Source organism: Microcaecilia unicolor, chromosome 10 (assembly GCF_901765095.1).
Source record: "Microcaecilia unicolor chromosome 10, aMicUni1.1, whole genome shotgun sequence".
NCBI classification, from domain to species: Eukaryota; Metazoa; Chordata; class Amphibia; order Gymnophiona; family Siphonopidae; genus Microcaecilia; species Microcaecilia unicolor.
Genome location: NC_044040.1, coordinates 18,057,665 through 18,073,224, shown reverse-complemented (window position 1 = coordinate 18,073,224; position 15,560 = coordinate 18,057,665). Strand labels below are relative to the sequence as shown.

Here is a 15,560-nt window from a genome sequence, read left to right as displayed (position 1 = left end):
TCGGAGAACGTCCAAGTTACGGTTTTGACGATGTACAGAGCTATAGTAGTGGTGAATCCACCTAGAAGGTACAAAGATATAGTACGGAAATGGACAGCAGAGTTGGGGGTGGAAGTGCAGGATGGGGACCTATTACAAAGCCTGAGAGAGATATATGCTCAGGTATATATAGCGCAAGACATAGAGAACTTCAATTTAGAGTTACTAGAGCATATTTTTCCCCCAAGCAGGCATTTTATGCCAGATGTTTGGAGGAGCCTAAATGCTGTAAGTGTGGTAATATGGACGTTTCATTATTTCATATGCTTTGGAGATGCCCATATATAAGAGATTTCTGGAATAAGATAATGAGTTACTGTGGGGCCCTACTGTGTAGAGAGCTTCTGAAGGATATTGTGTTGGGCATGACGGAGAGCAGGAGCCCACCTAGACGGGCAGATCGCTCATTGCTTTATAAAGCCAATGTCATAGGGAAGCAATGTATTTTACAATATTGGACATAGGAGGTGGCGCCTTCCTTTTGGCACTGGAGGAATGCTTTCCATGCTTTGTTGGTGGTTGAAGCACGGGATGCCTGCCGCACATTTAATCGAAAGAAAACATTTCGGGCAATTTGGGAACCATACAGTCAATCATTGTCGGAACGAACACACAGCCTTATTCTGAACTCCATGTCACTTTAAGACATAATGGAGGAGAGGATCTAGATACTTGCTTAGGGAGGGTGGGAGGGGATGGGAGGGAAAGTAGGGGGAGGGGTTCGGTTTTGGGAGTTGGGAGTAATAAGAGTAAGTTTAATATGTTAAGCTTGAATGAGGATGTGTTTTTTTGGATTGGGAGGTTGAGGGTTGGGAGGGAAGGGCGGGGGGGAAAGGGGGACTGATCAAGAGATTACATATATAGGTAAATGAACAACTACAAATAAGTGTATCTGTTTTGGTTGTCTGTTCAATAAAGATATTTAAACAAAGATGTCTGTTAAAAGTGCAGTAACATGGTAGATGGCATGAGCCCATGTTACTGAATGAGCCCATGAACCAATGAGCCCATCCTATCTCCCAGTTATTCTAGTTTACCCTGTTCTAGCAAGGATACAAATTCAGCTGTCAGCCAGACAAACTTGATCAGATGCAGTGTATTTGCTCCTTATTTAAGCCATTTCATCTTCCCTCTCTGGTGACTCTCCTATTGTAGACTGCTATGGGAGCTGGTATGCTCATCTAAATATATACCAAGTCCCCTCCCTGAGCCCATCATGTATCTTTTACTCAACCTTTCAACCCTGCTTTGACCACGGTCTAATTTTTCCCAAGCACATCAGTGTTGGATGCTACCATTTCCGTTGATAAGTTTCCATGCCCCTTCTCTTCCTTGTACAATGACATCTTGTCCTTTGAAAACTGCAACTACCAAGTCTGCTAAAAATTTTTAATCTTTCTAGCCAACCTCATCTTTCCTTCGTTTCCTCCAACAAGTAGTTTGAGTGTTTTAAATTATGTTGCAGGCCATACAATATTTAATTTATTTGATTGGGATTTAACCAACCGCATTTATGAAGCGATTCACCAAAGGCTGTTAACAAAATTGTAAGTTTTATGTTAAACTGTACCTGCTGCGTACAGCAGGTACAGTTTAACATAAAACTTACAATTTTGTTAACAGCATAACAATAGCAAAAATGACCAAATATAAACATAAATACAATAAATGAGGTACATAAGTATTGCCATACCGGGAAAGACCAAAGGTCCATCGAGCCCAGCATCCTGTTTCCAACAGTGGCCAATCCAGGTCACAAATACCCAGCAAGATCCCAAAAATGTACAAAATTTTATACTGCTTATCCCAGAAATAGTGGATTTTCCCCAAGTCCATTTAATAACGGTCTACGGACTTTTACTTTAGGAAGCCGTCCAAACCTTTTTAAAACTCCGCTAAGCTAACCGCCTTTACCACATTCTCTGGCAACGAATTGCAGAGTTTAATTACACACTGAGTGAAGAAAAATTTTCTCCGATTCGTTTTAAATTTACTACATTGTAGCTTCATCGCATGCCCCCTAGTCCTAGTATTTTTGGAAAGCGTGAACAGATGCTTCACATCTACCCGTTCAACTCCACTCATTATTTTATAGACCTCTATCATATCTCCCCTCAGCCGCCTTTTCTCCAAGCTGAAGAGCCCTAGCCGCTTTAGCCTTTCCTCATAGGGAAGTCGTCCCATCTCCGCTATCATTTTCGTCGCCCTTCTCTGAACCTTTTCTAATTCCACTATATCTTTTTTGAGATGCGGCGACCAGAATTGAACACAATATTCGAGGTGAGGTCGCACCATGGAGCGATACAAAGGCATTATAACATCCTCATTTTTGTTTTCCATTCCTTTCCTAATAATACCTAACATTCTATTTGCTTTCTTAGTCGCAGCAGCACACTGAGCAGAAGGTTTCAACGTATCATCAATGACGACACCTAGATCCCTTTCTTGGTCCGTGACTCCTAACGTGGAACCTTGCACGATGTAGCTGTAATTCGGGTTCCTCTTTCCCACATGCAGGTAAACCTGAGAACAGCAAATTAAAACCTAGCAATAGGACTACCATGAAACAGTATAAAAATATACATATTTATCTGCACTGAAATTCAAATAAGAGATATGACATCAGCATAATACCAATGAAACACCTAACCCTGTTCTGAGCTGACTATTCTGTGTTCTTATAAAGATACAGCCTTCAGGCCTGAAAACAGTACTGCAGCTGAGGTCTCAGTATTATCTTCATTTCTGAAGCTGAGTTCACCGTTAAGTTTTCCCTGTTGCTTTACTACATCGCTTGAAAATATATCAAAATACCTTTTCTGTTCACCAGTTGTTCGCTCTTGTCCTAGTTAAGGGGCTAATAGATGTGCACTCTATAAACAAACTGTTACATTGTCTTGCACTTCTCCCCCCACACCCTTAAATTGCCACACGTTCCTCCACCATAGCCTTCAGATCTTGGGATTTCTCATAGGACTTCAACAATACTAACCCTCTCTTGACCCCTAGGGCCAGGACCGTAATCTTATGGTTAAGCTCAGGCATGAGTTCAAAATACAATGATCACTAGATTATCAAAGTCCCTTCACTACGAAGTTAACGGTCTCTAATTGCAGTACTTGATCCAGTGCGGCCTCCCCTCTAGTGAGCTCTTGAACTAGTTGCCTAAAGAACGGTAAATGTAAGGCCTTTCCAATCCTGTAGTAAATAGACTCCAATTCAGATCTAACAGACTTAAGTTACCTAAAAACAGGACCTCCCCTTTGCATGCCATCCTATAAGGTTGGTTGCCTTAATCCACTTTTTTCACCCAGAACTGGAGAGCTATACATTACTGTCACAAACACTGAAATTAAATTTTCAGGGCAACCCATAGTAATCAATAGTTACCACTGTTTTTAGTACAAAGCATTACTCCTTCCTTTTGTCCCAACCTTGTTCTGAAAAGATGTCTTGCTTGGGATGCTCATCTCTCAGTCTCAATTTACAGAAGAGTGGTACATCAAGTCCACTATCCTTTACCCTTTATACTAAGAATCAACAAACTGCAACATCATTCAAGCTTTCCTCTGACATGGTGATCACCATGTCTGTGGCTTTAACGGTTAAGCACTTGCATATCTCTCCAAGATGCTCTTGGCTTTCTAATTCCTTCTGTTCTTTTGCCATTGAGCAATTTTAATCAGTTACTCCTCAAACCTGTCTAAACAATATTAAAAAAAAAAAAAGTGTCATCATTGGCCTGTACAGGCCCCAGTTACACAAGAGGTGGGGAATTGAAGCAGTCTCAGCTTTTGGAGCTGAACAGGACACGCAGTTCAGCCTGCACAGGCCCAACCAAGTGAAGAACTGGCCTGGAGCAGAGGTAATATCAGCTGATAGAAAATAGACTTAAGCTCGGTTCTATGTTTGAGTTTTGCTGGGAACTTGAGCAGCACAGAAAGCACAAAAATAGCACATTTTGCACTATCCACAAGGGAGATAGTGGCCCAATGAATGAAGTGCTATGTCACCCGTCAGTGGTTACAATAGACCACTAAGTGGGTGTGGAAATCTCTGAGGGCACTCTTCCTAACACATATATATAAAGGTTAAGAATCTTCCTGGTTTTATAGAGGATACAATTAGTCCAAAACATGGCAGCTGGATTGGTGACGGGTGCTAGAAAATTTAACCATGTGATTCCCCTGCTTCGTGAAGAACTCTGGTTGCCCATGTCACATAGAATTATTTTCAAACTTTTGATGTTAATTCGCAAACTCCATTATTTTCTATGGAACCCTCTGTATTTATCCCAATTATTGATACCATATGCCCATTAGGGCCTTTACGTCATCACTGCAGAACTTCTTCATTATCCCTTCTTTTCGAGTCATCTGGACACTATTAGGACTAGAATATTTACTATGACTGGTCCTCCCACTTGGAACGCACTACCCTTGAGCCTTCGGTGGGAGCATTCCGTACACAAATTCAAGAAAGGGTTAAAGACTTTCCTTTTCCAAGTAGAGAGCTGCACGGGAGCGAGGTTAGCGAGAATCCCACAGGAGTCCCACGGGGATGGACGCAGGACCTACGGGGTTCCTACGGAAGTGTAGTGCCAAGCCAGCCTACCTATCCCTTTCCTTATGCCATGGCAATTATAATAGCACTACAAAAATTAACGGATATGGTTAACAGCATTGAAATCCCCATAAACCCCAAGAGGGGAAGTTATCAACATGGGCTACTGTTATTTTACCACAAGTTGGGTTATTTTAGCACAGGGGAGGGGCAGGGATGGAGAGGAGTACGTAAGGGGGACGTGTGGGAATGGAAGAGATTCCAGCAGAGATGGACAGGAACGGGTGAAATTTCTGTCCCCTTGCAACTCTCTATTTCCAAGATACATAACACGTATGAAAGTCATGATTGCTTAATTCTCCTCTTATTCTGTGGGTTTCTTTGGATGATCCCATGGGATGCTGTAGCTGCGATGCTCCATACAAATGCCATGCCTTTCTTTTCCTATCTATGCTGTAATTTCTTTTCCTTTTATTTGCAGGGTACACCACCCAGAGTCTTCTCTGATTGGGCAGTATTTCCCAATTGCAAACTTTCTGGAGACAGGGAATACATTCAGATATGCTATGTGACTTGCCTTCAGCTACTACTGAAAAGGGCGAGAGCTAAATCCAAAATCACTTCCTTTCTCCTACCTGCAAGACATGCTTACAGAAATAAGTTTGCATCTTATGCAAGACTAGGAACAATCTGATTGGCTAAACACCTGCTATAAGCATGAGGTGAATTAATGGTATGGAGTGACAATGAAAGTACAACTGTCACTGGAAATGTAAGGAAAGGATGTAGGCTAACCGTGTTCGCTTATCCGTGTGAACACTGTGAGCCTTATAGTTCTCAGGAATAAACGCATATTCCCAACTTGATTTATTTAACAACATAAAGTTATACAGACACAACTCCCGAAGCAGGCAATTTTATTGCCAAAGCATGGTCTGGTGTCCAGTCTATTGTATCTGGTCCCTAAACAAACATTCGCTACAATCAACCTCTGGAGCTTTCATCTGATCGGCTGCCCTACATCCCCTTCCCTAGTTTTCCAGTGACCTTTGGCTTCTTCATAGGGAATTTTTCCTTGTTTGGTGATTGGAAGGAAAACGAGAAATTGTGTCTTACCTGATAAATTTCTTTCCTTAAGATGCAGCAGATGAATCCAGAGACTAATGGGTTATGTCCATCTACCAGCAGATGGAGATAGAGAGCATGGAACTGAAGTGCTATATAGGACATCAAGCTCCCAGTCTAGTCAGTATTTGCATAAAAAGCAGAAGGAAACATGAACAAAAGCATAATAATGAAGAACATTTCTCCTCCCCAAGGAAATCACCCAGTTGATTGAAGAACTTCCCGAAGTAATTTACAACAACCATGAAAAACAAACAACAGGACCTGCAATCAATGGGCAGATACCAGAAAAAAAAAAAAAAAAAAACAGAGCAAAGAACTGCGGGCCTCTGGATTCATCTGCTGAGTCTAAAGGAAAGAAAATTATCAGGTAAGACAATTTCTCGTTCCTTGGTGACAGAAGCAGATAATCCAGAGACTAATGGGATGTAGCAAAGCAGTCCTCAAATAGGGTGGGGAATCTGAAGCTCCCTCAGCAAGAACCTCAGCACGCATTGCAACGTCCACACGATAATGCCGCGAAAACATATGAACAACCAAGTTGCCGCCCTGCAAATATCTTCCAAAGAGAACAGACGTGCTTCAGCCTAAGAAGTTGCAATCACACGAGAAGAATGAGCATGAAAATGGTCTGGCACTGACTTACCCTTCCAGCAAATACACTGAAGCGACCGCTTCTTTGACCCAGCAGGCAACAGTCGCTTTGGATGCCACCTCTCCCTTGCGGGCCACCGCAAGGAGAACAAGTGATCTGACGGAATTCATTAGTCACTTCCCAATAACAAAACAGAATACGGTGAACATCTACAAAACGGAGAACATGGAATTCCCGAGGGTAGGCTTCCTCCAAAAAGGCAAAACAGTTGGTTCAGGTGAAAGGCTGATACCACCTTTGGCAGAAAGGAGGGAACCGTCTGCAAGGTAACTCCTTCAGACAGGAAAAAAAAAAAAAAAAAACAACGGAGAAAAGGCTCACGACAGGACAACATTTGAAGCTCAGAGACCCTGCACACCAAAGCAATAGCGATGAGGAAAACCGTTTTCAGGGGGAAATCTTTTAACGATGCTCACCACAACAGATCAAAGGGTGCTTTTAGAGGAGTCCACAGCACCAGATTAAGATACCACTCTGGGCACAAACCGGAGGTCTAAGGCCATTCACAACCTTAAGAAAATGTACTACATCTGGATGTGAAGCCAACAATAAATGAAGATGATAGCCTTTATAACAGTATAAGGCTGCAACCTGCACCCTCAGGAAATTGTAAGCAAGACCCCTCGATAAACCATCCTGAAGAAATGCCAAAATGTGAGGTAGCGATGCCCTAAAGGGGGCAATTGCCCGATCTGCACACCAGGATTCAAAGATCCTCCAAATCTGCGCATAAGCCGAGGATGTAGAACGCTTTTTCGTTTGAAGAGGAGTAGAATATCACTTCCGGAGAATAATCTTTTTCTTTCTCAACTTGACCCGCTCAATAGCCAGGCTGTACAACCAAAGAGGGAGGGATCCTTCATTGGAACTGGGCCCTGAACCAGAAGGTCAGGGAGAGGGGGCATCGGGAGAGGCTCGTCCACTAACAGTTGCACTAAGTCTGCATACCAAAGCCGATGTGGCCAATCTGGAGCCATGAGAATTACCCACCCCAAATGCCACAGGATCTGAAGAACCCTGCCTATCATAGGCCATGGAGGAAACACATAAATGAGCTTCACCAGCCACGGTTGAACGAGTGCATCGATGCTCTCTGAACCATACTCTCTTTCTGCTGAAAAACTGTGACGCCTTGAAATTGCGCTGAATCACCATTAGATCCATGACCAGCGTCTTCCACTTGCGGACCGGCCTCCACCAGCTCCCACTCCCCCTGGTTTAAGACGTGCTTGCTCAGAAAATCTGCCTGGATGTTCTGAACTCCCGCAACATGCGCAGCTGACAGCTGCTGCAAATGGGCTACCGCCACTGTCATGTTGTCGGACAGCACCCAGACAGGCTTACTCACTACAATGGAAACACCAGAAGAGCAAACTGGATCACCCGCAGCTCTAACCGTTTGATCGACCACTGCCTCTCATCTGACGACCAATGTCCTTGGGCCACTCGCCCGAGACAGTGCCCCTCCAGCCCAAAAGGCTGGCATTTGTCATTACTGTCCACAGCAGAGTCATCAGTGGCAGACCATTCTGCAGCGAGGACCACCGCAGCCACCACTCCATGCTCTGGCGCGCTGCGACCATCCAGGAGAGCATCAAGTCATAATCTTACTGGACACCACCGGCTCAACAGGGACTGTTGTAAAGGAAGCATATGTGCCCGAGTGCACAGAACTACGCCCAAGGTCGCTGCCATCAAACCTAAAGCCTGAACATAGTCCCAAACCAGAAGACATGGGGACCAGAGAAGAGCCCTGATCTGCTCCTGCAGTTTTGAGACATCTGTGCCCTGGCAAGAACACCTTGTCCTGTGCTGTGTCAAACTGCACTCAGAGATACTCCAGAACTTGAGTGGGGACCAGATGATTCTTGGGAAAACTGATGATCCACCCCAATGACTGCAACACTGTGATGGCACGAGATGTGGGCCAACTGCTCTCCTGGGCCGACGACTCTCCGATGAGGCAGTCATCCAGATAGGGATGGACCCATATGCCCTATTTTCGTAAGAAAGCAGCCACTACCACCATGACCTTGGATGTGGTATGCAGAGATGTGGCTAGACTGAATGATAGTGCTTGAAACTGAAAATGCTGCCTTAGAACGACAAAGTGCAGGAAATGATGCAGAGGCCACATGGGAATGTGCAGATAAGCCTCTGAGATCTAAAGCTGTGAGAAACTCTCCAGGCTGCACAGCCAACAGCACCAAACACAGGGTTTCCATGCAAAAATGCTGCACTTTCCGGCACCTGTTGACTTTCTTGAGGTCCAGAACCAGCCGGAAGGCATCTCTCTTCACCTTGGGACCACAAAGTAAATAGAGTACTTTCCTGTCCCTTGCTGGTCCAGAGGCACAGGACCTACAGCTCCCAGCAGGTTCTGTAGGGTGGCCTAAAACACTGCTCTTTTCCTCAGGTTTCCACACGAAGACGCCAAGAAAAAATCTGCAATGGGATTGGTGAATTCTAACTTGTAACTGTCTTGAATAATGTAGAGGGATCCACTGATCTGTCGTGTTGTGGGCTCACTCCTTGCCAAAGTGAGCGGTGACTGAAGGAGGGTTGGTTTGCAGGCACCGAGGCCCACTTACCAGTCCAAAAGGACTGCTTCACAGAATAACGAGACCGCTGAGCCATATTCTAGCGACCCCAGACGGTACCGACGTATGTCTCTGAAGTTAGGCTGGGAGGAACTCAACCAAGCGGAAGGCTTAGCTTTATCCTCTGGCAAGCGCTGAGTCTTGGGCCAGATGCATAAAGCTCACTATGCTATTAACGTTTGCTTTAGACTGGTTATAGCTAGTCTAAAAGCAAGCGATCATCCACCGAGAACCCCATGCAAATGTATTACAATGAGCTCATTTGTAGTCTAATATGTATACCAGTGGGATGCACAGCTCCGGAGCAACATAATTTAACGATTGCTCTGGAGCTGTCGAATAGGAGGGAACCACAAGCAGGCAGCTGCAAATGCCTGCTTGTGCTTCCTACCCTCTCAGCTCCTGGTGTCTCCCCCTAGACAAGCCTTATTGTGAGCTCCCCCCTCCCCCAATTTTTTTTTTTAATTCACCTGGTGGTCCAGTGGACTGTGACTCCCCCCCCCCCCCCTCCAACGATCCCCCTGAATCTATTTTTTTTAAACAATTTTCCCTGGTGGTCCAGTGGACCGCAACCCCCCGTGCGCGCACACATCCACCTCGACCCCATCCACACCCTCTGTGTACCTTTAGAAGGTGAAGGCAAAAGGGCAGGAGCAACAGTTCCTCCCTCCGGCCCATCTGGAACGAAGTGGCAGCGCCCAGGCCCTGCCCACAGCATGGGATGCATTGGGTGGGGCTAAGCACCATACAAGGAATAAACTCCTTATATGGTGTTTAGCCCCTCCTAGTGCAGAATGCAAAGGGCAGGGCCTGGGTGCTGCCACTTTGTTCCAGGCAGGCCCGAGGGAGGAGCTGTTGCTCCTGCCCTCTTGACTCCACCTTCTAAAGGTACACAGAGGGGTGGGGTGGGTGTGTGCACTCGTGGGGGGGGGGGGGGGGGGTCGCAATCCACTGAATCACTAGGGTAAATTTGTAAAAAAAAGATTGGGGGGAAGTCAGGGTCCACTGGACCACCACGGAAATTAAAAAAAAAAAAAAGGTGTGGGATTGGAGGGTGCATATTGCTTCACAGCTGTTAAAAGCATTTGACAGCTTGGACTTGCAAACAGTACAGCGATGCACAAAGAGGGATCTGTGCAGCTCATATGCATGCAATCCCCTTTGTGCATCGCTGGCTGTTAGCGAGTTGCTAAATTTTACAGAGGAAGCCATATTTTATGGCTGCCTTTGTGCATTGGGCCCTTAAAGTCACCCAAATCTTTAACCTACTTCTCAAGATCCTCCCCAAATAGCAACTTGCCTTTGAAGGGTAACTTAACCAGACAGTGTTAAGAAGCAAAATCCGCAGCCCAGTGGTGCAACCATAATAAGCACCTTGTGGCTAATGCCAGCGACATTTGCTTTGCTGAGGCCCGAATCATATCATATAAAGAATCCGCCAGATACGGAAGCCGACTCCATATTTAGTAATGTCCCGGGCAACAGAACCTCATATCCCTGCAAATCATCAGCAAACTGCTGAACCTAACTAAGGCAGGCCCGAGCAGCATAACAGCTACAAACCGCGGCTTGCATGGAGAGGGCAGACACCTCAAAGGAAAGCTTAAGAGACACCTCCAGTTTCCTATCCTGAACATCCTTCAGGGCCACCCCTCCCTCCACAAAGAAGGTGGTCTTCTTGGTGATGCCGCCACTAAGGCATCCACTTTAGGCATGCAGAGCTTATCCAGTTCTGCTGAGGTTAACAGACAGAGTTTAAGTCATAGTCTTGGCCACCCGTAGGACGCTGTAGGTGTTTCCAAATGAGCAGAAATGATCTCAAGCATGGCCCCATGCACTGGAAAAGACCACAGTGGTTTCAGAGTGCTGGCCATCTTAGGGTTAGAGGCAGCTGAAGTGGCTAGATCTGGGAAAAGGCAATATTAAGAGCCTTGGAGATAAAGGAGGGCATTTCCTCCTTGTGGAACATTCTCTCTGCAGTGGGGTCATCAGCTTCTTCCTGAGGAAGTTCGCCCTCCTCCAACTCCAGCTGTGCTCGACAAGACACCACAGCTCCTGAAAACCCTCCCTCGGACACTGGGAGAAAAAAGGGAACCATGTACACCCCCTTTCAGATACTAAGGCACCACGCCTCCTTTTCTGGGCAGGATCCACTGGCAATTGCGCTGTGAGACACAGATGCCTGGTCCCAACAAGCTCCAAAACTGGGAGCCCCTGCCGCCTGTTTCAATAAATAAGCCCTGTGAAAGAGCAAAACTCGAACTCCAGGGAAAATGGGTCAGACAGCCTGCCCCCGGTGGGAACACTGAACTGGTCAGAAGCGGAAATCAGCTGTGCGGCATTAAAATCAACCATCACTGAACTCTGCAGCCTAGTCCCCAACTCAAATCTGCAAAACGGCTGCGGCACACCCTGAGCAGAAGGCTCCTCACCCTGCTCTGGCATGCGGGAAAAAACCGCTACAGCAGGCCTGGCCTCCTCCGACATCAGAGAGATGCTGCAACCTCCCTGACGCTGACCCAACACTGCTCTCCACTTAACACAGCGGGAGCAGCACTTAACGAGCCAAAGACTAGGGCCCTGCTGAAAGTCAGACAGCTGCTGCAGTACTCTCAACCACTCTCTTATGCTCCCAATAACTGCTGAACAGCAGTTGGAGTGGAGGAGTGGCCTAGTGGTTAGGGTGGTGGACTTTGGTCCTGGGGAACTGAGGAACTGAGTTCAATTCCCACTTCAGGCACAGGCAGCTCCTTGTGAATCTGGGCAAGTCACTTAACCCTCCATTGCCCCATGTAAGCCACATTGAGCCTGCCATGAGTGGGAAAGTGCGGGGTACAAATATAACAAAAAAAAAAATCCTCCAGAGCAAGTCAGGGAGTCAGACTCAAATCAAACCATGGCAAGGCTCTCTCCTTTTTTTTTTCGTGGGGAAGGAGAAGTGAGGAAGAGAATGAGAAGCGAGCTGGGGGAGTGACCTGGGGTGACCAGATGTTCCCCCTAAAGGTAGCACCGCATAGCCACTCACCCCAAGGCTACACTGAACTAAGCTAGCACAGGAGCCAGTAGCACAGAAGCCAGGACCACATGAGAACGTCCATCCGTCTGCTGGAGATACAGAACACTGATTGGGCTAGGCGCATGACGTCCTATATAGCAATACGGCGCTCTCTTTCTTCACCTGCTGGTAGATGGACACAACCCATTAGTCTCTGGATTCATCTGCTGCTGTCACTAAGAAACTGACAATTTGTCAGACCAAAGTATAAGGGACATGTCCCCATCTTCTCAGCTGGCGAAATCTGAACCATGAATCTATGAAACAATCTTTTGACAAGTAATACCTTTATAAGAAAATCTAAGTGTGTTAAAATTCTGGGGCAAGTACACTGTCTATTAAAAAAAAAAAAATCCCTTCACACGTTTGCCAAGACTAATAGGAGCACAGTCAAGTGACCACTTCTAGGAGGAGATTGCGTTTCATAATGAAAGGTTTCATCTTTTTACAAAACATTCCACAGGGAGAAAAAAAATGTATACCTGGTTGGAAATTTGATACGTTTCCAATCTAGCATTCTGATTAGCTGAATGACCTATGATGCTTTATTATAAAGATCTGAACTTTAAGATGACCTCACTGATTTTACCTAACCAAAGAGTGAGATTACACAGTCAATAACTGGGAGTGCTGGTTTACTATGAAATTGAAGAATAAAATCCATGCTTACCATAAAGAGCTGTCCAGGTTTGATTAATTACATCTAGACATACGGTTCCTGACCTAGAACAAATGAGAAAAAAGTTAAGTTGCACCCTGTAACTAATTAATTCACTTTACCAAAAAGTAACAATAAACAAATTATATATGAGCCTGATGTATAATAAGACTTGAACATTTATAGCTAGTTTCCTTCTCTGGTACAAAAATGTGCACATACTTATTACAGGAGAACTTTCAAAATGTGCCATGTTAACCAATGGCAAGACAACACACTATCCCAACAAACCTAAATTTGTGGAATCAAGAGCAGCTTGCGTTCTGGCTTGTGTTCCCCTCCACTCACCACTTTGCTTTCAGCTGTGCTAGTTTTGATTTTGGAACAAAAAAGAGAAGGTAAAAAGAACCTCACGAAACCGTGAGACAGACAAAAGGAAGTGAGGACAATCCAAAGAGGATACAAAAAAACCCCTTTATTTGAAATACTATCAATAGAAATCAAACAAAATAAAACATGGAAAAGAAAATAAGATGATACCTTTTTTATTGGACATAACTTAATACATTTCTTGATTAGCTTTCGAAGGTTGCCCTTCTTCCTCAGATCGGAAATAAGCAAATGAAGAAGGGCAACCTTCGAAAGCTAATCAAGAAATGTATTAAGTTATGTCCAATAAAAAAAGGTATCATCTTATTTTCTTTTCCATGTTTTATTTGGTTTGATTTCTATTGATAACCTAGTGGACTAACACGGCTACCACACTCCTCTACTTTGAAATACTAAAAACCGACCAGACAGTGTTTCCGCCATAAGGCCTGCCTCAGGGGTCTTGATCAATCTGCATAAAAAGTAAACATGAATGTATTCTATATAATTTGAAAGTAAATGAACAATAAAATTGTATATTGTTAATCAGATAACGTATGATAAAAAATAGAACAAACCATTTAAATTATCAGTAAAAATAAAATAATTTAAAATATGAAATAAAAAACTTAAGTTTTTTTATTTTTTCATTAGAACAATAAATTTTATAAGTAACCTCATATTGTAATAGTCCATTTGAATTAACATTATGATATAACAAAGCACAACAATTTATTTGATAACATATCTTTTATATTAGTATCTATTTGGGTTTCACTACAGCCACATTATTGTTTTGGTGCATCGGATTCCAATTCCTCGACGGAATAAAAAGAAATATATATATAAACAATTTCTACGTATTTCACAATTATGCCAGGTTTTTAAGGTGTAGTATTAGACATCTTTTCTTTTTAATAACACAACACCAATATTCCTTTACAGAACGTCAGATGTGAAATGAGATCAACATATATATATATCTTTTTAGGTTATATAGTTTCATTTTTATAGGTTTTATGGTTTTTAATTTTACGAAAACATACATTCCTTATTTAAAGGAAACACTATAAACTATACTACTTCATATCATTCGAGATGTCAATGAAGTTCACTTTTCACCAACATATTTTGGCACCTTTTTTCAAAATTAACATCTGCATTCTTTCCACCAATCATAGCTTAGTATATATGTGATAATATATATAATAGTTTTTTTATTACCTTTACATTATTTATATCGTTGGTTTTCATGCACTTTTCCCTGTTTTTGTAATATTATATAATCACCAAGCCATATAGTACTAACGACGCACAAAATCTCTTTACCTGTGGTATTTGTTTGTAGCTTTCACTTTTCACGTGCACTAGTCACATATTTTCTAGTGACGTTGTTTCTTGATAATTATGATACTCCACTTTTAAATATTTTTTATATATTTTGTTTTGATTTATTCACTCATACATAGACGAACGGAGTTAACACTTGTGTGCATATTCTCTTCGGTGTATAATATTACACTGCAACATCAGAGGTACTTTCAATTTTAATTTTATCAATTTATTATTCTAATTCAATACTATGTTTTAAGATACATATTTTGAAAACAATTTTGGTTATTTTTGATTACTTGTTAATTATATGTATTTATGCACTTTTTATACAAATATTGTATCAACTATTAATTTTTTGCTTGATTATAGTAATCTTTTCTATTATCTATGTGTGTGTGTGTGTGTGTATATATATATATATATATATATATATATATATACACACACACATCATTGTATGTCATTTTAAAAAAAAAACTTTATTAGGACGCATGCCCGAAGTGTGCAATGAGGGGAGCCACGCTTTATCATGGCATGTGGCAATGTAGGGACATTCAGGTCTTCTGGACAGCCCTCTCTCAGTTTGTGTCTTGGGTTCAGCGACATCGGGTACGCATCTCCTTTGAGCGAATGATGTTCTGTTCGAACACAGTATGGGACCAGGGGTCGCAGGAGGAGAAGTTTTTTCTGAGTAAGGCCTGTATTTTGGGGAAAAAATGCATTCTCAACCATTGGGTCTCAGACAGGGCGCCATTGTACTGGTACTGGAGAAATAAACTTCACGAGCTTATGCTATGGGAGCTGCGGGATGCTAGGTACACACCGAAAGAAGGCAACGCTTCATACGGGTATGGGGGGCCTACTTAAACAGAATATCACCACAGACACAGAGTCAAGTTCTGAATGTGCTGGGTTAGGTTATGAGAATGAGTGGAGTGAATGGTATTTGGAGTGAAGTCCCGCAAGGGATCTGTAGGATGAAGTTTCAGCTTTTGGATATGTGAATCAAGGGGGCGGGAGAAGGTAATGTTATAAAGGATCAGGACGTTCAGCGGTTTAATGGGCAATTGTTCTGTATTTCGCAATATACAGTAAAGTTGGTTATGATCTGAATGTTTCTAGCGCTTGAACTAAATACTGGAAGTAAAGACAAGTTTGGGG

General features: G+C 43.4%; 1 protein-coding gene across 1 annotated transcript in view; it reads right to left on the bottom strand.

Annotated features, from left to right (window-relative positions):
* UBE2H (ubiquitin conjugating enzyme E2 H) overlaps positions 1 to 15,560 on the bottom strand; it is a 140,275-nt gene that overhangs the window by 23,704 nt on the left and 101,011 nt on the right. Inside the window, exon 6 of the mRNA XM_030217018.1 lies at positions 12,708 to 12,760. Within this exon, the coding sequence (XP_030072878.1) occupies positions 12,708 to 12,760 (53 nt within the window). The remainder of the gene's footprint in view (positions 1 to 12,707; positions 12,761 to 15,560) is intronic.